This window comes from Schistocerca cancellata, chromosome 8 (assembly GCF_023864275.1).
Source record: "Schistocerca cancellata isolate TAMUIC-IGC-003103 chromosome 8, iqSchCanc2.1, whole genome shotgun sequence".
Lineage (NCBI taxonomy): Eukaryota > Metazoa > Arthropoda > Insecta > Orthoptera > Acrididae > Schistocerca > Schistocerca cancellata.
Genome location: NC_064633.1, coordinates 411,415,339 through 411,440,129, shown reverse-complemented (window position 1 = coordinate 411,440,129; position 24,791 = coordinate 411,415,339). Strand labels below are relative to the sequence as shown.

The 24,791-nt window shown below is 37.9% G+C and overlaps 2 protein-coding genes and 2 non-coding genes across 7 annotated transcripts in view; 3 read left to right on the top strand and 1 right to left on the bottom strand.

Annotated features, from left to right (window-relative positions):
* LOC126095095 (uncharacterized) overlaps positions 1–362 on the bottom strand; it is a 124,831-nt gene extending 124,469 nt beyond the window's left edge. The window contains exon 1 of the mRNA XM_049909789.1: positions 187–362. Within this exon, the coding sequence (XP_049765746.1) occupies positions 187–269 (83 nt within the window). The 5' untranslated portion in view covers positions 270–362. The remainder of the gene's footprint in view (positions 1–186) is intronic.
* A 229-nt stretch (positions 363–591) lies between these two features.
* Positions 592–664, top strand: Trnar-ucu (transfer RNA arginine (anticodon UCU)). Its single transcript has one exon. It is a non-coding gene; the product is annotated as a tRNA-Arg (tRNA).
* Positions 665–714: 50 nt separating this feature from the next.
* LOC126094848 (calcium-dependent secretion activator-like) lies at positions 715–20,308 on the top strand. 4 transcript variants are annotated; one of them, XM_049909455.1, is made up of 2 exons: positions 715–813; positions 15,814–20,308. In XM_049909455.1, the coding sequence occupies exon 2, from the start codon at positions 15,903–15,905 to the stop codon at positions 19,920–19,922; it is 4,020 nt and encodes a 1,339-aa protein (XP_049765412.1). In that variant the 5' UTR covers positions 715–813; positions 15,814–15,902; the 3' UTR covers positions 19,923–20,308. The 4 variants fall into 4 exon arrangements, with proteins under 4 accessions (XP_049765412.1, XP_049765410.1, XP_049765411.1 ...); XM_049909453.1 differs by lacking the exon at positions 715–813 and adding an exon at positions 836–915; XM_049909454.1 differs by lacking the exon at positions 715–813 and adding an exon at positions 1,458–1,706.
* Positions 7,966–8,038, top strand: Trnaa-cgc (transfer RNA alanine (anticodon CGC)). The gene has a single exon. It is a non-coding gene; the product is annotated as a tRNA-Ala (tRNA).
* Positions 20,309–24,791: the final 4,483 nt, after the last annotated feature.

The window sequence follows — 24,791 nt, the reverse complement described above, 5'->3', positions numbered from 1 at the left end:
GAGCCACTAATTCCATACCCGAAAAAAAATCAACTCACTATCTATTTTACATACAACAATTCGCGAACTGACATCAGACTTTCATTGTGTTAATATAATTGACAGTCAGTCAAAGCTGAAATACGCTTCTAATACGACGTATAAACAACAAATTAGAAATGAATGCAATGACTATACGTAATTTACCATCGATGTAATTTTCGCTGAAATTCTTCTACTGAGGGCCCAGTCTTCGTCCCAGAACGAATATTGCAACTGCTTTGAGCCATTATTTGATACCACAGAATGTATCACATTTAGTGAATTGAAAACTAGAATATTTTAAATTTTTGACCGAAAGCAGTGTTTGAATTTAAGCACTGTTTTTTTTTTTTTTTTAATGTCAACAGAAGTGCCGCCAACAGAATAGAAACGTAGAAATGAAATGAATGTAATCTGTGGTTGAACTAGTATGAAATTAAAAAGTTACATTACACTGAGCAGCTACAGGTTAATCTTGAATTCATGGCCAATTAAATTATAACAAAATTGAAGACAGATATATTGTTCTACACCTTAATATACATCTGTATTCGTCTCCAGGCCCCACATGTCCCTGTGGCGCAGAGGATAGCGCGTTGGACTTCTAATCCAAAGGTCGTGGGTTCGATCCCCACCAGGGATGTAACTTATTTTATTTTTTCATAAACGTTAAAACAAGCGTTCTCTCAATTGTTATTGTTGCGGAAGCCTCTTAAGCGAAATCGTTTTTCAGATTTATGAAAAGCTACCACACGTCCTATGTGCCAAGTTTACGTATGAACTTAGTCAAAGGTAACAATACATTAGATCCTTATCAAGAAGTAACCTTTGCTGACAGCGGGTCTCAGTTACGGGAAGTGCGAGTGTGCGTGTGCAATGTTCCTGTGATCTATAGTAAGATATTAAATGCCGAATGTAGCATATTTTTAAAAAAAATTGCAGCCTGCATTTTTTTCTTTAGTTTGTGTGTTAAACTGATCGCTAAAGAAAAATCAGTTTGATGTCACGAAATGTATTTATCTCTGTGTAATTACGATAAGCTGATTTTACCATGGTAAAAGCGCAATCCACAAATAACCAAATCACAAGAATAAACACTGAAATATAAATTTTTAATGGTTTAGTGTAGCGCAGTAAAGCGGTAAGCTGTTTATCTAGTTCGGCATTTTCGACATAAAGAAAGATTTTATTGCTTTTCATCGTTTATTGTTAAGTGTGATTTGATAGATATTGACGGTACGGAGACCATTAACAGACTTCGTATCGTACAACTATATTGTTACATAACATATGTTATTAGGTCTATGGAAATGTAAAACGTGTCGCAGGTGTACTGAAGGCGATAACAATTCAAATGAAACACAAAGAAGTTATCACCCTCTGTTGTATTTTAACCAGTGGCATATGATTGTAAACTTTACTTAAGTAATTTAGAGCACGGAATCGCTTCTGAAACCGCAGATGAAACGTAGTTTAAATTTGAAGTTTTGCAACAAGCAGACATTCATTGTTTACCTGTCTCACCAAATATAATACTTGTTATATGTGTTACCGCAGTAAACTACAAAAAATTAACATTTTATACACGAATTCAATTAGATAACGCGTTAGATTATTTTTCTATAAGGGCGATTATCACTGTAATGTCGCAGTCCAGCAACAGAATGTTTGAGAAAATTAAGTAGGTACGTGGTTCATCTTAAAGTAGTCTGATTTAAGTCAGTCATCGCAGCATGCAGCACAGAAGAAAAATAAAATACATTCCGGAATATTACTAGTAATTTGCATTTCTGTTATTGTTAACATGGGAACTACAAAGTCATAAATTAATTATTCACTGCGTTATTATAATATATCACGTAAATGATAGGAGCTTGTTTCGTTCTTTTGGATTTCATCCTTTGATACAGTTACTGATGCTGTGCTTCCAGACTAACTGTATTTTGAATGATAAAATTCACCATAGATTAGTTCCCAGACGTAGGTACTTTATTCCATGATTGCATTTAGCCTTCAATTGTTTGTCTTTCACATCACCTTTCTTATTCGTATTAATTAAGATAGTGATCTTTGCCATTCAAATGCTCTCCTTGCTTACCTTGTTGGCATTTTGCCAACTATTTTCACTCTGCAGTCTTTTTGGCATTTTGCCAACTATTTTCATCCTGCCAGCCATTTCTTCATTCTGTCAACTACCAAATATTTTACTTAGTAAAGGTGCCAAAAAGAAAAGTAGTTGTCATTATATCTCCCATTTGGGAACTTATGCTGTGCAATTCTGTCATAACCTGGAATGAAATAGTCAGGAATCATAAAAAATGTTCACTAACTGTTTTTACAATTAAAGTAGAAAAAGTGCTACTCAGTAGTGCAGTTTAGATGACACTACAATTAAAAAATACAATCAATCAATCAAGCTTTTCTAGTACAGATCCTAACCTCAATCGAAGAACAATGAAATGTATTCGTTGACCTAAGGACTGCATTACAGAATAATGGTGCAATACCATACCATAGTATTCTCTCGTCTCTGATCAGTCTCTAGGCACATGTACAAATGTTGGTGCTGTAAGTGTCTGGAAACCGGAAATATTTTTCTTCTAGCAAGTTATAACTTCCACTTCTGCCTTCTTTTTTTCTATCATGTTTTGGATTAATCAGGTGTATTTTTCTGCTCTCTAGAAATATTTGCTTCATATGTAAGCAGTTAGATCAGGAGCATCAAGATTTACTATGCATACAAAAAATAGTGAACTCAAATACTTTTATAATACTTTAAGAAGTACATTGTCACCAGTAATCATGCTCTAGTCACACTTAACCTCTTTTGCAGGTAATCTAGAAGTCTGTTATGTATGGTTTTAACCTATAGAGCAGACAGGTTTCCTATATTCTTTGAAAAACTATTGAATCTTTAGTGTGTAGAAAAAAGATTCAAAACAACATGAAGATTTCATCATGATTTGTAGTGCTAAACTCAGTTCCCATAATTGTTGGACTTGCGTATCATATCCTTAGTTATCTATATTTGCTAGGCATCAATTTCTATATGCTAATTAACAATCAGTAGTCTGAAGCTACTGTTTTTTTTTTTCATATTTTGAGGAAATAGAAAAAAAAACATGCATGATAATTGTGTTCACATCTTGTTTCACAATTAGCTTATGTGTACTAAACCCTGCAAGGTTTCTTCTGTCTTCAGATTTCTCCTTTTTTTTCACTCTGGTTAAGGTGCAGAAAAAAGCTGCTGCTTTGAAAGAAATGTGGTGCTTCTTCAGTTTTTTTTAAAGTAATTGCTGTTTTATCTGCTAATGTTAGCTTAATGTCTACACAACATTACAGACATTTATCCAATAGTAACAGCTACGTACAAGTCTCAAGAACAGAGGCCTGTTTACAACAATCATTGGTATTTGTAAGTAACACACACACACACACACACTGCAGCATAGTCTGAAAATATCAGAATAGTAGTCAGTCAGAATTCATAGACAATGGAGATAACATTTATCCACAGGAGCAACTAGAGTGGAGTGAATTAGGAATGACAATGGGCAACTTTTAAAAGTTGATTATGTGATTCTTCTTCACACTGAAAGTTGTCATTACTGTCTGTTAATCCTTGATCTTTGTCATTGGACTTGATTCAACAAAGTAGCACATTTTTTTCTGTTATTATGCTGTATAATACACAATGCTATCAGTGCACGTGTCAACAGGAATTTTTATTATTATTCTCTCCTCTGCTACTGTGTGTTACTAATACAGCCACAGTCTGTTTCATTGTGCGTTGCACTTAATACAATATGATTTACTTTATCTTTTCACACTTTCGGTACTAGATGTGTTATTGTTTTTATCTACATTGTCACCACAAATTTTTTTCTTCCCTTTCCTTATCTGTGCTTTTCAGTCTGAACAGAAACATCAGTCAGTTCCGGTCAAAAGTTGCTTCACAATATGGGACGATAAATTTAGTTCTGAATGTACTTCAGTGTCAAGGAAAATGTCAAAAACTGCAGCACTTTTGAAACTTCTTTCTTTTTTTGGTTGTCCTCAGAATTTATTCTTATGGATTCTGACAATTTGTTGCACCATATTGAGCTACCGATAACAGATGGGTGGGTCACTTTGATGGCTTACAAAAAATGATACATGTGCATGCACACACTCACACACCACTAGGGGTATACAATGAGATAATAAGTTTTTCGTAAGAACATCATGAGAGTTCTCCCTCTACAGTTTTTACTCCTCCACACTTCTTTTCATTACTATGTTCACTAGTCCTTGATGCCTCAGGATGTGTCCTATCAATTTCATCATCATCAGTTTTCTGCTATATTAGCATGTCCTTTGCCTCTCCATTTTCTGTCGTCCATTGCTTCCTTCTTAAGGCTGCTGTATGTTGTACTATCCATCATGTCATCCAGTATATGAAATCTCTTCCTTCCTCATTTCCTTTTCCCTCCTACATAACCTTCTAAAACTGTTTTATCAGTCTGTCATTCTTTCTTAATATATGCCCAATCCAATTTCTTTTTCTTCTTTTTATTACATCTATTAACTGTCTTTTCTCTCCCACACTTCTCAGTACCTCTTCATTTTTACTCTGTCCATCCAACTTATTCTTTCCATCCTCCACCATGTCCACATCTCAAAAGCCAGCCTTTCTCTGCCTTTCTTCCTCAAAGTCCATGTTTCAGTGCCATACAGAAGCACACTCCATACAAAACATTTTAAGAGTCTTTTCCTCAGTTCTCTGTCCAGACTGCTGCAGAAAAGTCTCCTTTTCTTATAAAATGCCTCTTTTGCCATTGCTATCCTTGTTTTAATTTCTGTGCTGCACTTCCAGTTGGTGTCTATCCTGCTTCCAATATACTTAAAATTTTGCATCTGTTCCAATATTTCTCCATTCAGCATAATTTTTATTTCTTTATTTCCTTTCTAGTGCCAGTACTTTGGTTTCTTTGTGTTAAGTTTCATTCCATAATTTTTTCCGTTAGCTTCAACAGTGTCCACTAAATACTGTAATTCTTTTTCCCTTGTGGCTAGAAGGACCATGTCATCAGCAAACCTCTTACACCCTACTTTTCTTGCTCCAATTTCTACTCCTTTGTCAGGTATTGAACATTGGTCAATGATATTTTCCAAGTAGAGGTTGAAAAGGGTAGGTGATAGACAGATTCCTCGTCTTACTCCTTTTCCTGATACAATCCAGTTTCTCTCACTTTAACTGAGGCTTTTTGATCCAGATATAATGAGTTTACAGGCATTCTGGTTTTCCAGTCCACTCTCTTTTCCCCTCATTATAGTCACCCGCTTGTCCCAAGCCACATTGTCAAAAGCCTTTTCTAGGTCGATGAAGTACATATCGTGGTCTCTTCCTTTTTCAATAAAATTGCGTCTCTGGTGCCCGTATTCCATCTAAAGCCAAACTGCTCCTCACTAAGATTCTCCTCCATTACTTGTTCAAGTAATCTTAACATCACTTTGGGTGTATGTGAAATGAGGCTGATTGTCCTGTGCTCACTGCATTTCTTGGTTCCTTGTTTTTTCGGCAATGGAATCATTACTGTTGTCAGAAAGCCGTCAGGCCATTCACCACTGTCATAAATTTTTTACATAACCTCAATATTTCTCTTATTCCATCTTGGTTCAAGCCTTTTAATATTTTTCCCAGTATTGTATCTGTACCTACTGCTTTGCCATTTTTCATTGCAGCTGTGGCAGACTTTACTTCTTCCATTATGATAGTTGGTCCTTTGTCGTCATCACTTACACTGTTGAGTGATTCAAGTTCCAGAGTTTCTGGTTTGTGATCTGTGTCATATAGCTCTTTTAGATATCCTTTCGATCTCTGGAGGACATCTTCACGATCTTTGTACACTACCTCTTTGTCTTTACTCAAAATTTCCATAGTAGCACTTACTGCTCTGTTTTGATCCCATGTCATAGTTTTTACTCTGTTGTACAGTAAGTCTTATCTTCCCTTCCTGTCCAGTTTGTCAGTTGCATTACATTCCTCATTTAGCCATTTTTTCTTAACCTGCTCTGTTTCTATTCACAGTTCATTATTTAACCTTCACTACATCTTTCCTGCATCTTCAGTGTTCTTGTTTTTAAATTTTCATCTCTCCTCCATCTTGGAAACCATTTCTTGTGTGACCCATGTTTTTTTGCCCTTTTCCCTTTCACATATCCTCTATTTTCCTGTCCTGCTTTAATGATACCTTCTTTCAGCATATTCCAGTACTCGTTGACATTATCTGGTGGTTCTCTGTCTCATTATGTGTTTAGAAACTCAAGTGACAACATTTCTGCAATTTATCTTTGTTGGATCTTATCTTCTCTAGATCCTACTTCTTCACCATGGTTTTCTTCTCCAGTTTTTGCATTCTTATTTCTATTTCTACCATGAGTGAGTTGGGTCCATCCAGATGAAGTGGTCCAATAAAAATTAAGTTGGTTGCTTGACCATTTTAAAATGTTTTAATTTTTTTATATGTGATTACCCTATAATTTACCTTTCACCTTTACTGAATGGAGGCCATTTTCGTTTGTAAGCACGCAACGATGTTTCAGTTAAGCACTGGGTTAAGTTACAACATTGCAATTGACATGATTGTTTTTAAAAAAGTGTCCTCTACAACATTGTATATTACACAAAATACCCTAAATTAAAAAATAACCAGTCAAAATGACCTCCAAAGTTTGGTATCCAGATTATCAAAAATTCACTTTTTAGGCCCAAAAATAACAAACAAGGAGTGATGTATGAGAGAGTATTTTTTTTTTTTTTTCCTATAGTTAGATATCGTACACTACTAGCCTCATATAGAGCAAGAACACTTACAAATGTTTCCTTAATTTTGTATGAATTTTTGAAATTAGAAAATTTTCAGTTTTCTGAAGTTTGGATTAGGTATCTCAGGTGGGACTGAATATAAAAATATGATTTTTGTACAGTTTGTACACCTGTATGATAGTGACATACTGTAAAAATTTCAACATTGATATCTGACTGTGAACAATGATATGAATTTTTGAAAATGAGGAGATAATTCACATTACTATACGACTGATCTTATGGCTGTTGCCTATTCATGTGTGATATTGGTGAGATATAATCAATTATTACTGAAGTAAGGTACTGAATTACATACAAAAAGTGGAAACATAACTGAAATTCACATTTATATTATTTTAACATACTTTAAATAAATATTTTCAATTAACATCCTTCTAGAAGCGACTGTTCCTAAACCTGGTGGTGAATGTTAAGAACACTTATTTCTTCAGACAGCTTCTGTGATAAGACCTCCCAGTTGCTGTGGTAAGTTCAAGCACTGAAAGTTTCCTTGAAACATTTTTCATTGGTATCCAAACTTTGTCACTAGTAGATTTCTTGAATGATGTTCTTGGGCCAGCTAGGTGATAAAAATGCACAAAAACATAATTGTTTTCCAAACTTATTCTTTCAACCTCTGCAAGCCACCACTGTCCATCATACACCCATGCCACTATGTCATTTAACGTTAAAGGTAGAGATGTAATTTTACTGACACAATGATCCTCATAAATTTCGGTTTCTGGTATTACATAGCATCGAACTAAGTTTTCTGCAATGCCAAGGAATGTGTGGAAATTCCTTGTTCTTTTTATTGCTATACAGTTTTCAAATCTAGTTTGAAGTGTTGTTTTCAAATGCAGAACCACTTCTTTCTTGGTCAGAAAAAAGGTAATACCTTTAATATTATCCTTGCAAAAGGCATTCATGTCCTGTACTGTGAGAATTTGGTCTGCGGTTGGTCTTTGTAGGTTGGCTTTACTTCACGTTTTGTTGTAGCCTACCTCCTACTCCATCACATGCACTTCTACCATGGCAAGATGCAAAAAAGTGCCATTCAGCCTCCAACCCAAAGTCTACTATGTGGTTGACCGAGCGAGGTGGTGCAGTGGTTAGCACACTGGACTCGCATTCGGGAGGACGACGGTTCAATCCCGTCTCCGGCCATTCAGATTTAGGTTTTCCGTGATTTCCCTAAATCGCTTCAGGCAAATGCCGGGATGGTTCCTTTGAAAGGGCATGGCCGATTTCCATCCCCATCCTTCCCTCACCCGAGCTTGCGCCCCGTCTCTAATGACCTCGTTGTTGACAGGACGTTAAACACTAAATCTCCTCCTCTACTATGTGGTTGCATAGATTTGAAATATTCTTTTTGTGCTTATACTGACTACCACTTCCATCTGAAAAGTATATCAGCTTGTCAGCCATGGGAAAATTTTCTTTTATGTAATTTATTACGTGCTTTTGATACTCATGTACAGCCAAAGCATTGTGCTCCAAGTAGTCGCTTAGAACACAAATTGAAGAACTGCAAACTTCATCTTTCTCATTTTTAAAGTAGAGAATAAATGGATGTAGTGTTGCCTGGTCATTGATCCAGTGGTGCCCTTGTATTGCATCCTGAATCACAAATGTAAAATTTTCTGCAAAATCAGCTAGCACTATGCATTCAGTTTCATGAAGTTAGTCTTTTTTGTCCTTCAAAAACTTACTTTGGATTTTAGAAACATAGTAGTGAGTTCTGAGTTTTTGTTAGTTATCAATTAAAGATTCCAAGTACTCTTCCTGAGATTTAACCACTATTATCATTTCTGCCCTGTCAGATGTGACCCACTGTTTGAAGGTAATACTGTCTGGCATTTCCTCATCATATTCATGAAACAATTCAATAACGGTTTCCTTACCAGGGCATTTATTACAAAAACTCATCATGCAGTCATAACTGTTAGTGTCACAGACCATTAAATCTAGTAACTCTTTGTAATAAAGATCACTGAGTTTTGCACCCGCAGCCATCAGTTTGACATTTTGATGATATAAACAAAAACATACAGAGTGTGTCCCTGAGGATCCAGCCAAAATACACCACTTAGGGCGGAGGTCACAAAATTTTGACCTTCCAATTTTGCATTCAGGATGAGAATTTTTGAAAGCTACATAAAGTTCATTTAAATTTGACAGCACTAGTCATTTCTGCTTTGTTACTTTAACTCCATTTATAACAACTCTTTTGCTGTCTTTGCAGCCTGGGCACATTCTACTGTTTTCACCATCTTCAAAAAAAAAACTGCTGGATCTTTTTAATTGTTTCTTCACTTATACTTACTCCTTTCTTCTTTCCTAAAACTGGAATCGTACCTTGCTCTTTCACTAATTTTCGGGTTAGTTTAACCAAACGATGAGAAATGTTGAATTCATGAACTATTTTTTCTCTTGACCATGAGTCAGGGAGCGAACTTAAAATTTTAACTTTTTCCTCTTTAGACGTCACTGAACATTTAATTTTTCTATTAAACTCAAATATTCAGTGTCAGATGATGGTGGTGGTAGGTTTTCTTCTTCTTTAGAAATAATGTTGCTATCTGTATTATTAAAACATGATCCCAAGTCTTTTCTAATTTTGTCTGAAATTTGTTGTACTTTATTTTCAATAGCTGCTTTTCTTTTTCTGCTATTTAATTTTATTATTTTCGAAGCAGGAGGTATGTCTAACTTAGAACAGGCAAAATCCAATATGCTAACAGAGTCCTCATTAGGAATATGTCATTAACAATGTTACATGATTCTGGTTCTGGATTCACAACAGATATTTTTGAGTAACAATTTGGGCACAGGGGATTTCCAGGAATCACATTACGTTTCACTTGGGAAGCTGTTTCACTCTCACATAATTTATTTATTTATTTTGATCCAATATCAACTGATTACAAAAAAGGTTTTTTTTTTGTTCCAGTCTTCTGGATAAGTCAGAGCCTTACTTACGAGGGTTACATATTATTGGCTGGCACTTTTATCTACACAACTTTTTCTAAATTTAGTTGAGAGAACAGAGTTACATATATGGACTATACATAAGAAATTGTTATTGCCATACTTTAATTAAGGAATCTACAGTTTGTGACATAGTATTCATATCTGACATTCAAATATTTACAGTTTGAGACACAGTCTAAGATCTGAGATTACATATATTTTTAGATAGATGGTCTTCCATCATATGAGTTTACTAAATCTAGAAACTCAGCTATTGAATATACAGGATTGTTTAGGAGCCATAATTTTAATTTCGTTTTTAGTTTTGTAATGGGCAATTTGGAGATATTAGGATGGCAGCAATTCAGTAGTTTTATGCCTGCTTAGTGATGGCTTTTCTCATAGAGTATTGTTCTATGAGAGATGATGTGGGGTCTCTCTCTACCTCTAGTGTTGTGATCGTGTATTTCTTTATTAAGTGTTTTGTTACTGTTTACTGCCATAATGATTATCTTCAGTACATACAGGTTATGAACAGTTAGTATTTTAAATTCTTTAAACAAATTTCTGCAGGTCTCCCTGGCACATTTCTTTCCCATAATTCTAAGTGCCTTCTTTTGTAAGATAAGTACACTTTTCATATTACCTTTACTGCTTTAATGAGGACAAATGTTCAAGTTGTATTTCCCTCAAACCTTTAGTAATAGGCTTTTTATGAACTTTCAAGTGGATTGCAGCACTTTCTTCGAAAAATGTGGTTGTACTTCAAAATATATTACTTCTCATGATACTCACACACTGATGTTACAGAAGAACTTACTCGAAATTTAAACAAAGTTTGTCTAACTTCATCAAAGTCATTGACATTTTTCAAGTTTCTTGAAACTGAACCATAAACTGTTTTGTGACACACTTCACTTGCTATCTGTCCATCAGAGCACTGTTCATCCATGTTATTGCATTCCAGTTAATCTCTCAAAATTAATTACAGATTACACACAGGACAAAGCACATAACACATTCTACACTCTCGATGAACTATGTACATCCACTCTAACAGAGGTTTCTGAACAGACTGACTACAACAATGCCACACCTAGCAATAGTGTACTTCTACAATGCCACACCCAGCAATAATGTACTTCTTTATTGACAGTAAACCCAAATGTAAATAAGCATTTTTATTACCATAGAACAAATGTGAAAGCTCCTATTGTTTATATTGTATTATTATTAATATTGAGTGATAGTGTTAACTAAATATATGTCACAATTAAATTTTATTACAATGAAACAATGAACCATTTAAATAGGCAACAGCCATAAGATCAGTTGTAGAGTAATGTGAATTATTTCCTTAGTTTCAAAAATTCATATCTTTGTTCACAGGGAGATATCAGTGTTGAAATTTTTACAGTACATTGCTATCATATAGGTGTACAAACTGTGCAAAAATCATATTTATATTTAGTTCCATTTTCAAAATTCAAAAATTCCTAAAAAATTAAGGAAACATTTGTAAGTGTTCTTGCTCTATATGAGACTAGTAGTGTATGATATCTAACTATAGGAAAAAAATAGAATCTCATAATCATTTCTAAAAACAATCATGTCAATTGCAATGTTGTAACTTAACCCAGAGCAGAGATATTCAAATTTTCGCTGATGTCTCCAGATTGAAAAATCGTCACGTGCCTGCAAATAAAAATATCCGCCATCCAGTACAGTATAGGTGCATGATTAATTGTTTAAAAAAAAACTGTTTTGAACTTCTCAAATAGAGGGCAATCACATATAAAAAAAATTAAAATATTTAAAAATGGTCAAGCAACCATCAACGGACCACTTCATATGGATTGACCCAGTTGTGGTCGCTATTATATCTGCACCTGGTAATGTGTGCACCTTCTTGATTCCATTCCTGTATCTTCTTTCTACCAGTATAAAATCGATTTGGTTTCTTTATTTATCCCCTGGTGATTTCCAAGTGTATAGCCTCCTCTTGTGGTTCTTGAACCATATATTTGCCACTATCAGCTGCCTTTCCCTGCAGCAGTCAATTAGCCATTCACCTCTATCATTTCTCTTTCCAAGACCATGATTGCCAACTATGTTTCCCTTTTTCCACAATGGCGTTCCAGTCTCCCATTACTATTTTGCAGCATTTTTTATTTTCGTCCATTACTCTCTCTGTTACATTTTACATTTCCTCTACAATCTGGTCATCATGTTCTGAAGTTGGCATATACATCTGGACAATCAGTATATTTTTTTGTGCTCCTTTCAGCCTTACACCAATAACTGGGTCATTTGCATAGTCCACATACTCCACACATTTAGCCAATTCCTTTGTCATAGGCCTAATCATTCTTACTTCATTCATTCCTTTTACTTCTCCTCCTGAGTGGTGCAATACATATTTATCTGACTGTAACTCTCCACATCCATTCCATCTTACCTCAGCAACTCCTATGAGGTTCATATTATTGTTTTTCATCTCTTGTTTTGGGAGGTTGTCTCCTAAAACTCTTTTCTCACCAATTTGTTTCTGTACCTCTTCCTTGGTTACCAGATACATACATCTAATGTTCAGCATGACACCAAATAACTCACTAACATTATATGCAGCCTGTTATTTCTATTTAATATGAGTCCCACACTAGATCAGTATTCTAGGATGGGTCGCACGAGGTTTCATATGCAGTTTCTTTTGTAGATTGATTACATTTCCCTAGTATTCTACCAGTATGTCAAAGTCTCGTTACTGAGTCTAGGTGACAGTGAGATGAGAGATATGATACTGCAAGAACTGGACAGAGCACTGAAAGACCTAAGAGGAAACAGGCCCCTGGAGTAGACAATAATCCCTCAGAATCCTTGGGAAAGCCAGCCTTGGCAAAACTATTCCACCTGGTGTGCAAAATACTGTCAGGCTTCATGAAGAGTGTAATGATTTCAATTCAAAGAAGGCAAATGCCGACAGAAGTGAGCAGAAGAATGGAAAAACTGGTAGAAGCCAACCTCAGTGAACAACGGTTTCAGTTCCAAGAAATTAGGAACATCCAAGGCAATCTGACCCTACAACTTAGCCTAGAAGATAGGTTGAAGAAAGGTCAGCTCATGTTTATAGCATTTGTAGATTTAGAAAAATCTTTTTACAGTTTTAACTGGCCTATACTCTTTGAAATTTGAAGGTTCGAGGGACAAAATTCAGAGTGTGAAAAGTTATTTGCAATTTGTACCAAAATCATACTGCAGTTACGAAGGTCTGAGGAATGCAGGGTAAGCAGTGGTTGAGAAGGAAATGAGACAGAGTTGTAGTTTGTTCTCATTGTTATTCAGTCCGTACATGGGACAAGCTATCTAGGAAACCAAGGAGAAATTTGGAAAGAGAGTCCAGGAAGAAGAAATTAAGACTTTGTGGTTTGTCAGTGTCATTGTAACTCTGTCAGAGATGGCAAAGGACTTGAAAGGGCAATTGAATGGAATGGACAGTCTTGAAAACTGATTATAAGGTGCACATCAACAAGGGTAATAGAATGTAGTTGAATTAAATCAGGCAGTCCAAAGGGAATTAGACTAGGGAATGAGACACTAAACATAGTGGACAAATTTTGTTATGTGGACAGCAAAATAACTGATGATGGCCAAAGTAGAGAGGATATAAAATGCAGACTGTTAATAGCAAGAAAAGCATTTCTGAAGAATAAGAATTTTTTAACACCCAAAGATGGCATTTTCCACTTTTGTTGTATTAGTTTTATTTGTTCATAACTAATTTCAGCCTTCAATGTCATTCTCAAGTGATTTTTTTGGCTATACTGAAATGTCACTGTCTTTAAATCTGTTTTTCTATTCATGTGGTTCATAACTGCTGTCTTGTCCTGTCAAGCTGTCAAACAAGCAAGACAGCATTTGCGAACTGAAACGAATGAAAAACAAAAATTTATAGACGTTGACATTTCAGTATAACCACAGAATCACTTGAGAATGATGTAGAGGACTGAAACTAGTTGGGAATAAATAAAATTAATACAGCAAAAGTGAAAATGCCACCTTCTGTCAATAAACTCATTGCTTTGGTGCACACTATTAAGAAAATCAATTTAAGTATTTGTGTGAGTGTGGCTTTGTATGGAAGTGAATTGTCAGACATAAGCAGTGTAGATAAGAAGTGAATAGAAGCTATTGAAATATATTGCTACAGAAGAATATTGAATATTAATAAAAAAAGAGAAAGTAATTAACTGAATTGGGAAAAAGAAACTTTTGGAATAATTTGACTAAAAGAAGGGATGTGTTGATAGGATACATCCTGATGCACCAAGGAATTGTCAGTTTGGTAATGGAGAGAGAGTAGGTGGGGGGGGGGGGGGGGGCAGAACTGTAGAGGTAGATCAAGGCTTGAATACAGTAAGCAGGTTCAGATGGATGTAGGTTGTGGTAGTAATGCAGAGATGAGGAAGCTTCCATAGACTACCAAGTAGAGCTGCATCAAACCAATCTTTGGACTGAAGACCACAACAATGACAACAGGAATTAACAGATCCTGTCATATGGTTGACCATGAGATAAGAGTTATATTTGAAATCCATGCTGTCTTTGCATTTTACAGGAAGGTGCTGATAAGAATATTTTAAACAGAACTAACATTTATGGCATTGGAACATCTGATTTTGGAGCTCTGCTAAGAAATAAGATTGATTATGTCATCCCCCAGAACTGGAAGTGAATTTGTATGTTTTCTGTGTTAATTTTTAGGAAATAATGGCATTTATCGCAAGAAAAAATTTCTTCCCAGCTACTAAGCAGAAAGAAGGTGAATAGTTATAAAGAATTATCAAACAATGGAAAATCCAGGATGGAGTGTAACAATGTTGCGAGAAGGAAAGCTGAGACCATATAGTAGAGATGGTGTGTCCCAGGTGGGTGCAACAAAAGGACTGTCACAATTATAGCTTTCGACTGTCAACAATAGACGGACATATGCGCACGCTAGCACGCACACACACACACACACACACACACACACACACACACACACAGGCACGCGCACACGCAACTCACACACATGACTGCAGTCTCAGGCAACTGAAACCACATTGCCTGAGACTGCAGTCATGTGTGAGAGTTGCGTTTGTGTGTGTGTGTGTGTGTGTGTGTGTGTGTGTGTGTGTGTGTATTGTTGACGAAGCCCTTAATAGCTGAAAGCTATAATTGTGAGAGTCCTTTTGTTGTGCCTATCTGCAACTCAGCATCTTCGCTATATGGTGAGTAGCAGCTTTTCTTCTCATAATATTGTTATAAAGGAGAATGATAATTATTTCAAAGAGAAGGTTACTCAATAGAATTGGGCCGGACATAGTGATGGTGCAACTGGTCATAATTAAATTGAGGAAAATAAACCTAATCAGTACAGTAAAACCGTACTCCACAATCAGACTCATGACACCATATGATGCTGTTAAACTGCTGTGTAAGGCTTTGCCCCAGGACATCAATGGACACCATGTGAAGAGGCAAAGAGTTACCACACTGCTCTCGGGCAGATTGTCCAAACTGGAGATATTATTTCTCCTTCAAATAACTCCGTAGTTTTCCTCATAAGGTTGAATGTACCCGAATATGGTATCCCAAACAATGAAAAGTGATTGGCAATAACAGGAATAGAATCGGGCTTGTGCATGAAGATCTGGACTTGACCACCAGATTCAGAGGCTGACATAAAAATTTTAACTTATTACATTTGTTTCTCTGTTTCATCTACAGTTTTTCCACCTCTTGTGAGTGATGTGTGATAATTTCATAACACTTTCACTTTTCATCTTAATTTGTACAGTATTTTAGTAATAGTTTTGAGTATTATTAATTATAATCTGAAAGCTTTCTAATATCATCCTCATGTTCAGTTGTGTCGCTTCCATGTGACTATACTACTGCATCTAGTGATATTATTTTTCTCATTTCAGGTAGATAACTGGCAGGCAGGCAATGTTGCTGACCTGTGTTGGTTAAGGAACATGCCTGTCAGCCCCACACGTACTGTTAAGTGAGAGACATGATTGAACCAAGCTCATCAGAAGAAGAGAGTGAGGGAGAGCACCAGGAAGAGGAAATACAGCAGGAACAGCAACTCCACCATGGGTTGCGTCGTATGGGAATCACACCTGTCAGTGCCGGATCGCTGGCGCTGGAGGTGCCAGCTGCGAGAGCCAGGTCCTTATCTTCAGCGAGTGCTGTTTCATCAGAGACACTGAGACTTGCATCAAGCAGCTCAAGAATTGAACCACTACCGAGACCAGCTAGCCCAAGCCCTTCAGCAGCAAGTGAGAAAGTGGAAGCTGCGGATCCCCAAGAAAGACAAGAGAGGGAAGAAGAAGAAAGGAAAAGAAGAATTCAGTTGTATGTGTTCATATCAAGATGCATTGCTTATCCATTCAATGCAAAACAACCAACGGATATGACTAGGAGGCAAACAAAAATTACAAGACAGCAATTGGAAACAATACAGGGACGATTCATAAGTTTCCTGAAAGGTGACACACAAATTATGGCTGATGAGGCCTTTCAAAATGCTGTGCAAAGTTATTTTGATGTTTTCTTGAAATCAGAACGAGTTTTGAAGATGGTCCAATCAGGAGCTTGCTCTCAATATGATTTTCGTGAAGTTTTCAGAAATAACATTGAAAAAAGGGTCAGATCCCTTCCAGAGATAGATGGACTCAGTAAAGAAACTGTTCTCACATCCTGGATGGCTAAATTTGATTGCATACTAAAAGTTGGTGAAGAAGATACCAAACGACCACTAAAGATGCAGCAGCAGCCATTGAATAGTGAACTGATCCTTTCAAAGGAACAGCTGTATGATATGTTCCAACAGATTCTTGGTGTAAAGAAATTTGAACATCAGTTACTGTTCAATGCCCTACAGCTTGACTCTGCTGATGAACAGGCTGCTGCGATAAGAAGGGAGCTGGATGGCAGAATGCAGAAAGTCTCAGAAATGGAAAGAAACAGGAAACTAATGCCAAAGTTTGTATTGAAGGAAATGGAATCTTTGTATGTTGAAGAGCTGAAATCTTCTATAAATCTTTTGATGGCAAACTTAGAGTCATTGCCAGTGTCGAAAGGCTCGGTAGATTCAAAATATGGATTACAAAAGCTGAAGCGGTACAACCACAGATCTCATGGTTCGCTGTCAAAACTTGAAGGAGCTACAGCAGACACTGAAACACATCTCACAAAAATGGATGTTGTCCTCACATTTCAATTAGAGGTGGTTGTTATGGAAGTGAAAGGCTTAAAATCACTGGCTCCAAATCGTATTGTTTATTGCACAATGGAAGTTGAAGGTGGTGAGAAGCTCCAAACTGATCAGGCAGAGGCTTCCAAGCCAATGTGGGACACTCAGGGTGACTTTTCTACCTCACATCCCTTACCGGCTGTGAAAGTAAAGCTTTTCACAGAAAATCCAGGAATGCTGGCCCTGGAAGATAAAGAACTGGGTAAGGTCATTTTGCATCCTACACCCCTGTCCTCAAAAGCTCCAGAATGGCATAGAATGACAGTTCCAAAAAATGTACAAGACCGTGATCTGCGCATTAAAATTGCTTGCAGGATGGACAAACCTCTCAACATGAAGCACTGTGGTTATCTGTATGCCATTGGAAAATTTGTGTGGAAGAAGTGGAAGAAAAGGTATTTTGTTCTGGTTCAAGTTTCTCAGTATACATTTGCCATGTGTAGCTATAAAGAAAAGAAGTCAGAACCCTCAGAGATGATGCAGCTTGATGGCTATACAGTTGACTACATTGAACCTACAGCAGATTTAGAAGGTGGTAGATTCTTTTTTAAAGCAGTAAAAGAGGGAGACAGTATAGTGTATGCAAGTGATGATGAAAATGAATGCCATTTATGGGTAATGGCCATTTACAGAGCAACTGGTCAGTCCCATAAACCAACACCCCCTATAACTCATGCTGCTAAAAATTCTACCATATCTAAAATTCAAGGAGATGCTGACAGAGCAAGGAAACATGGAATGGAAGAGTTCATCTCGGCTGATCCTTGTAAATTTGATCATTCTTCACTGTTTAAGTTATTACAAACGTTGACACTTGATTATAGACTTGGTGATCCATATTGTTCTCTGGGTTGGTTTAGTCCAGGACAAGTCTTTGTGTTGGATGAATACTGTGCAAGGTACGGTGTGCGCGGTTGTTATCGCCATTTGTGCTACCTGAGTGATTTACTGGATCGAGCTGAAAAAGGAATAATGATAGACCCGACTCTTATTCATTACAGTTTTGCATTTTGTGCAAGCCACGTTCATGGAAACAGACCGGATGGTGTCGGAACTGTAACTCATGAAGAAAATGAGAAATTTCAAGAAGTTAAAGCACGCCTCAGAATTTTGCTTGAAAATCAGATAACTAGCTTTAGGTACTGTTTTCCTTTTGGAAGACCAGAAGGAGCTTTAAAAGCAACACTCTCTCTTCTTGAACGTGTCTTAATGAAAGACGTTGTTACTCCAGTGCCTCCAGAGGAAGTTCGTGGAATGATAAAAAAGTGCTTGGAAAAGGCTGCCCTTGTTAACTATATGAGACTGTCAGAAGAAGTTAAAACAGATGATGAACTAAATGGTGAGATAATCGTGTCACCTAGTAGGAAGTTGGATGATCTCATACATCTTGCTGAGCTTTGTGTCGATCTCCTCCGACAGAATGAAGAACACTATGCAGAAGCTTTTGCGTGGTTCAGTGACCTACTTGTGGAACATGCTGAAATATTTTGGTCACTGTTTGCAGTTGACATGGATCAGGTATTGGCGGAGCAGCCCCCAGACACCTGGGATTCATTCCCCCTTTTCCAGGTAATGAATGATTACCTAAGAACAGATGACAACTTAAAGAATGGAAGGTTCCATCAGCATCTCCGGGACACATTTGCTCCTCTTGTAGTAAGGTATGTTGACTTAATGGAATCATCCATTGCACAGTCAATCCACAAAGGGTTTGAAAAGGAGAGATGGGAAGCAAAAGGAAATGGATGTGCTACATCAGAAGATTTATTCTGGAAGTTGGATGCATTACAGTCTTTCATAAGAGATCTGCATTGGCCAGATAATGAATTTAGACAGCATTTAGAACAAAGGCTGAAACTGATGGCTTGTGATATGATAGAGTCCTGTATTCAAAGAACAGAAGCTGCATTTCAACAGTGGTTGAAGAAAGGTGTCACATTTACTTCAACAGACTATATCATTCCATCCGAAATGTGTGCTATGGTGAATGTTATTCTTGATGCAAAAAATCAGTCATTTAGTCTGTGTGCAGTTGATGGTGTAGATGTCCATCAGTACCACACCAAAATTGATGACCTTATTGAAAAAACATCTGCTTCTATGAAGCAGGGCATGATAAACAAGCTTCTCTCTGTTTTGGAAACAACACTGTCAAAACTTTCAAGATATGATGAAGGAAGTTTGATTGGATCAGTGTTAAGCTTTGCAAATGTGTCAGGTTCTGGAAAAGATTTGGGTCAAGCATATGTTAACTTTACCCATAACTGTATGGACCAAATAAGAAGCAAAGTTAGTGATGAATTGTGGATCTTAAATTTCTTCGAACAGTGGTACACAGCCCAGACACAGTTATTGTGCAACTGGCTTTCTGAGAGGTTAGACCGGTCTTTGCATTTTTATCAGTGTACGTGTTTGGCTCACATAGTTAAAAAACTGTACTCGGACTTTGAACTGCAAGGTGTTATGGAAGATAAATTAAATTCAAAAACTTATCAAAGGATTTCCCAAAGAATGCAGACAGAGGAAGCCACATGTGCTCTCACAATGAGCAGTTGTCAGGAGGAAGAATCTGCAAAATATGTTGAAACAGGCAGTGATGACGGTGGTACAAAAACTAAATCAAAGATCACAGTTCGAGAAACAGTTGGTGAAGACGGAAATTATGTCTCAAAGATAACTAATGTAACAACAAATGTTGTTGGTAGGGTCGGAAATGTATTTGGAAAGGGTATTGGTGGACTCACCAATAAACTTGGTAGTGGAAGTTGGTTTTAATTCATTGCATTTACGATTTGTTTTGTGATCTAAGTGCAGACCTGTTTGTGTCATTAAGACTTTTTTGTCTTTTTTATATTCTTATAATGACTGATCTTTACCTGTGATTTCATACTCCATTAAAATTATCATCACTCAGAGGTCATATACATTAATTTATTTATATGTGTGTACAAATAATTTTCTGTAAATAACATAAACATTCTACCTGAATTTTTATATAAACATATACATATAAGATATATTTGTACTTCTGTTCAGATTTAAATAAGAGCTGTTTGTGTGATGTGTATTACCTGATGAACTTTGTAATAGCTTTCAATGTGTAAAATGTGTGTACTGTGGGGCCATGTATTTAAATAAAAGTTGTGAATAAGTGCGTTTTACTTTCATGTTAGCAAAATTTTAAATGATCCTGACATGTACCAGGTAATTCAAGACAGGTACAATGTTTCGTTGTCAAAAATATGTTCTGTAAAAGCCAAAGAGAAATACTACCATCATCTATACCAACTATAAATGGAAAAGTAGGAGTTTGCAAATAATTTTTTAAGAGATATAGGTTCTCGCATATTTTACACATAAAACCATCAATAATCAAAAAGAGACCACTAAACAGGTGTATCTAAAATCTGTGGGAACACACTTTCACAATTAGAAGATGCATGTCATCAGAACTGGCAGAGGAGCATGTCGGCATAAGCCCACTTGAAACTTTAAAACAGATTTGTAATCAGAAGGTTACAGTGTATCAAGAGTCCCTAGCACACAATACCATAACTGTTGGTGTATTTGGTGGTTTTAAAATTGTTCTACATGTTGACTGTATCATAATGTGAAATAAAATCAAACTTTTCAACTGCTCTGGTACACAGCAGAATACACTGGTACATAGCATGAAGTCATTCTTATGAAAGCAGCAGTATGTGAAATTTTGTATTTTAGGTTTAATTATTCTGTAGTAGAGCACCTAAAACAATTTTATTTACTCCGTGTAAGTACTGGTACAACAATTTGCTTTCTGTGTCTGTGTCTACATTTGGAAAGCCTATATATGGTGTGTACGGATGGTAATAGAATACCAGTATCATTGTAACCTCTTCCTGTGTAATTCATGGACAATATACAGGAAAAACAAATCTCAGTACACTTATATGTAAACCCAGATTACTCTAATTTTAATGTCACTGTCATTACACTAGTGTATGTAGTGTAGGAATCGAGTATATAGATCAAGACCAATACTTACCACTGATTTGCTCTTGCACTGGGGCAGTTTGGTTTTATTTGTTGGAATATTCATCATGCGATAGCTATGTCGAGTTAACGAGATATGCCATGTGCCGCACAGTGGACTAAATCTCATTCTACTGAGGCAGTGGTGTTTCAAATTAAGACAGATTTGCAACTTGAAGGTGTAATAAACGAATAAATAGACTGGTGATAAATTCAGTGCAAGGAATTTTGTAATGTGTTCTCAAGCAAAGTCACTTCCCAGCTCCATTTCAGTCAAATATTTGCAGTTTCTGTAAGGTCTAATAGTAAACAATCTGATAACTAAAGTTACAATTATATTTGAAGCAAAAATCGCTGTTTCTTGTGCTGATGTCATGATACCATATACTTACTGCATTGGCCACACAAAATGCAGTCAGTCTTTGGCCTCACCAATCAGTGTCCTCAGTCTATGTATTGTTCTTCAGACAGCCCCAGCGTACTCATATCCTCTCTGACCTGATCAATCCATCGGAGTCGTGGTCTTCCCCATGGTCTTTTGCCTCTAATATCTTCCACCACTACCTGCCTAATGATCTGGCCTTCTTGACGCATTATGTGTCCGTACCACCTCAGTCTTCTTTCTTTGATCACTGCCATGATATCCATTGACTTGTATAGCTCCTGCAGTTCACATTTATAAAATTGGATATGTGTGTTCTATATCTCCTAAATCAATTTCAGCCAATTTGGTCACACACTATTTATTTGGAAAGAAATATTGTGAGGTAAGAAAAGCCTATGTCTCGTTCCAGGGGATGTATGTGAGGATGGGCACAGCAGAACAAGGGGGGGGGGGGGATAAGCTGGGTAGGGCAAAGGGGGAAGTGATGGACAGATAGAGTGGGAGTAGTAGATGGACAGAGAGAGAGAGGGTGGGGGAGGAGTTGATGAACAGACAGAGGAAAGAAGGTGGACAGATGGTGGAGAAGGGGATGGACAGAGAGAGGAGGAAATGGTCAGGGAGATGCAGGAAGTGTAAGAGGCAGGAGGAAGAAGGAGGTGTAGTGAGACTGAGGAAAAAGAGAAGAGGGTGGGTGGTGTGTCTGACCATTTTGTCCTCCCCTCTCACTGTCCATCTCCTCCTCCCTGTATTTGTCCATCTCCTTCTACCCTTTCTCTTTGTACATCTCCCCCTCCCTCTGTTCATCACTGACTCCCCTTCTCTATGCCCATCTCTCCTTCCTCTTTCTATCTCCTCCTCCCCCGTCCGTCCATTTCATCCTCCCACCTTTATCTGTCTGTCTTTCTCCTCCTCCTCTGTTTCTCTATCCATATCATCCTACCCCATCTCACTGTCCATCTCTTCCTCCCCCTCTGTATTCAGCTGTGATCTTCCACATGTATACACTTGGAATGCATTCTGATACTACTAGCACACCAGGCACCCTAGATGTCAGGGGTTTACAGCCATTTTTACTCTCATGACAGGGGGAGGGGGGGGGGCAGGAGGTAGGTGGAAAATGGAGAGGTTAGTGGATAGGTGGAATAGGAAGAAGGGCAGGAGGCTTTAAAAAGAGAGAGGGGGGGGGAGGGGATAGACAGAGGTAATGGAGGAGGCAGAGGTGGTCACAGAGAGAGGGCAAGTAGAAGATGAACAGAGATGGAAGAATGTAGGGAAGGAAGAGGAAGTGGTGCAGCAGGAGATGGAAACTGATAGAGGTGTAAATAGGAGATGAAGAGACAGAGTGGTTGGAGGAGATGGACAGGGAGAGACGGGTAGAGAAGATAGAAAGACACAAGGAGAGGAGGATGGATGGAGAGATGGGATAAGGAGGGTGTGGAAATAGAGAGGGAGGATATGGACATAGAGAGGGGGGCAGAAGATGTAAGCAATATGTATGCCATACAAGGGCGAAGTCGTGGGTAAAAGGCTAGTTTTATACAATAATGGATTTGTGTGTGCGTATATTTCCACATCTCCTCCACAGAGTTGATTTCATTAAAATTTGGTATGCATTCGCATATTGCCTGGAAAGAAGTGCTGTGGAGGTATGAACTACCTTGCTCCCATAGGGCACGAGGTAGGAGTGAAAAGGGTTGTTAATGCCTGACACCTTGACTCCTGCAGTAGCAGCATGTTGTGTGGTTAGTATCGAAATGTGTTCTGGGCAATATACATGCAGGTGGGAATAACTGAGCAGAGAAGAGGAAGAGGGGTGAGATAGATAGAGATGGAGGAAAAGGAGGACAGAAAGATGGGCAAAGAGGAGATAGAAAGGGGAGGAATAGATGAACAGAGAGAGGTGCAGGAGCAGACAGACAGAAAGAGGGGCTTGAGGAGATAGAAAAATAAGTGGAAGGAAGATGAGATTTAGAGGGGGGGGGAGAATATGAGATGAAAATAGAGGGGAGGACGAGATGGACAGAGAGAAGGGGGAGGAGATAATGGACAGAGAGAGGGGACAGTGGATGGAGGGGGAGGAGGAGATGTGTTCAATATGTGTAACATATGCATACACTGTCGAAGACAGGGCTGAAAGGCTAGCTACAGATAAAACCTATTACTAAGTTATGCGATGCTGTGGAGGTATGAACTACCTCGCTCACATAGGGATCGAGGTAGGAATGAAAAGGGTTGTCAATGCCTGACACCTTGACTCCTGCAGTACCGGCATGTTGTGTTCTGGGCAGTATACATGTGAGTGGGAATAACTGAGCAGAGCAGAGAAGGAAGGATGAGATGGATAGAGAGAGGTGGAGGAAAAGGAGGACAGAAAGATGGGCAAAGAGGAGATAGAAAGGGGAGGAATAGATGAACAGAGAGAGGGGCAGGAGGAGACAGACAGAAAGAGGGGCTTGAGCAGATAGAAAAATATAGGAAGGAAGATGAAATGGAGAGGGGGGGGGGGGGGGGAAATATGAGATGAAAACAGAGGGGAGAAGGAGATGGACAGAGAGAAGGGGGAGGAGATATTGGACAGAGAGAGGGGACAGTGAATGGAGAGGGAGAAGGAGATGGACAGAGAGAAGGGGGAGGAGATATGGACTGAGAGAAGCGACGGTGAATGGAGGGGGAGGAGGAGATGTGTTCAATATGTGTAACATATGCACACTCAGTCAAAGCCAGGGCTGAAAAACTAGTTACAAATAAAACCTATTATTAAGTTACACGGTATCTTACTAGGTGTGGCAGGCTCACTTTTAGGTAATGAGTTACTGTGTTTGTCTTCGATATACACTCCTGGAAATTGAAATAAGAACACCGTGAATTCATTGTCCCAGGAAGGGGAAACTTTATTGACACATTCCTTGGGTCAGATACATCACATGATCACACTGACAGAACCACAGGCATATAGACACAGGCAACAGAGCATGCACAATGTCGGCACTAGTACAGTGTATATCCACCTTTCGCAGCAATGCAGGCTGCTATTCTCCCATGGAGACGATCGTAGAGATGCTGGATGTAGTCCTGTGGAACGGCTTGCCATGCCATTTCCACCTGGCGCCTCAGTTGGACCAGCGTTCGTGCTGGACGTGCAGACCGCGTGAGACGACGCTTCATCCAGTCCCAAACATGCTCAATGGGGGACAGATCCGGAGATCTTGCTGGCCAGGGTAGTTGACTTACACCTTCTAGAGCATGTT

Excerpts from the sequence above, each read along its gene's own strand:
- LOC126094848 (XM_049909455.1), top strand. The coding sequence starts at position 15,903 with ATGATTGAACCAAGCTCATCAGAAGAAGAGAGTGAGGGAGAGCACCAG.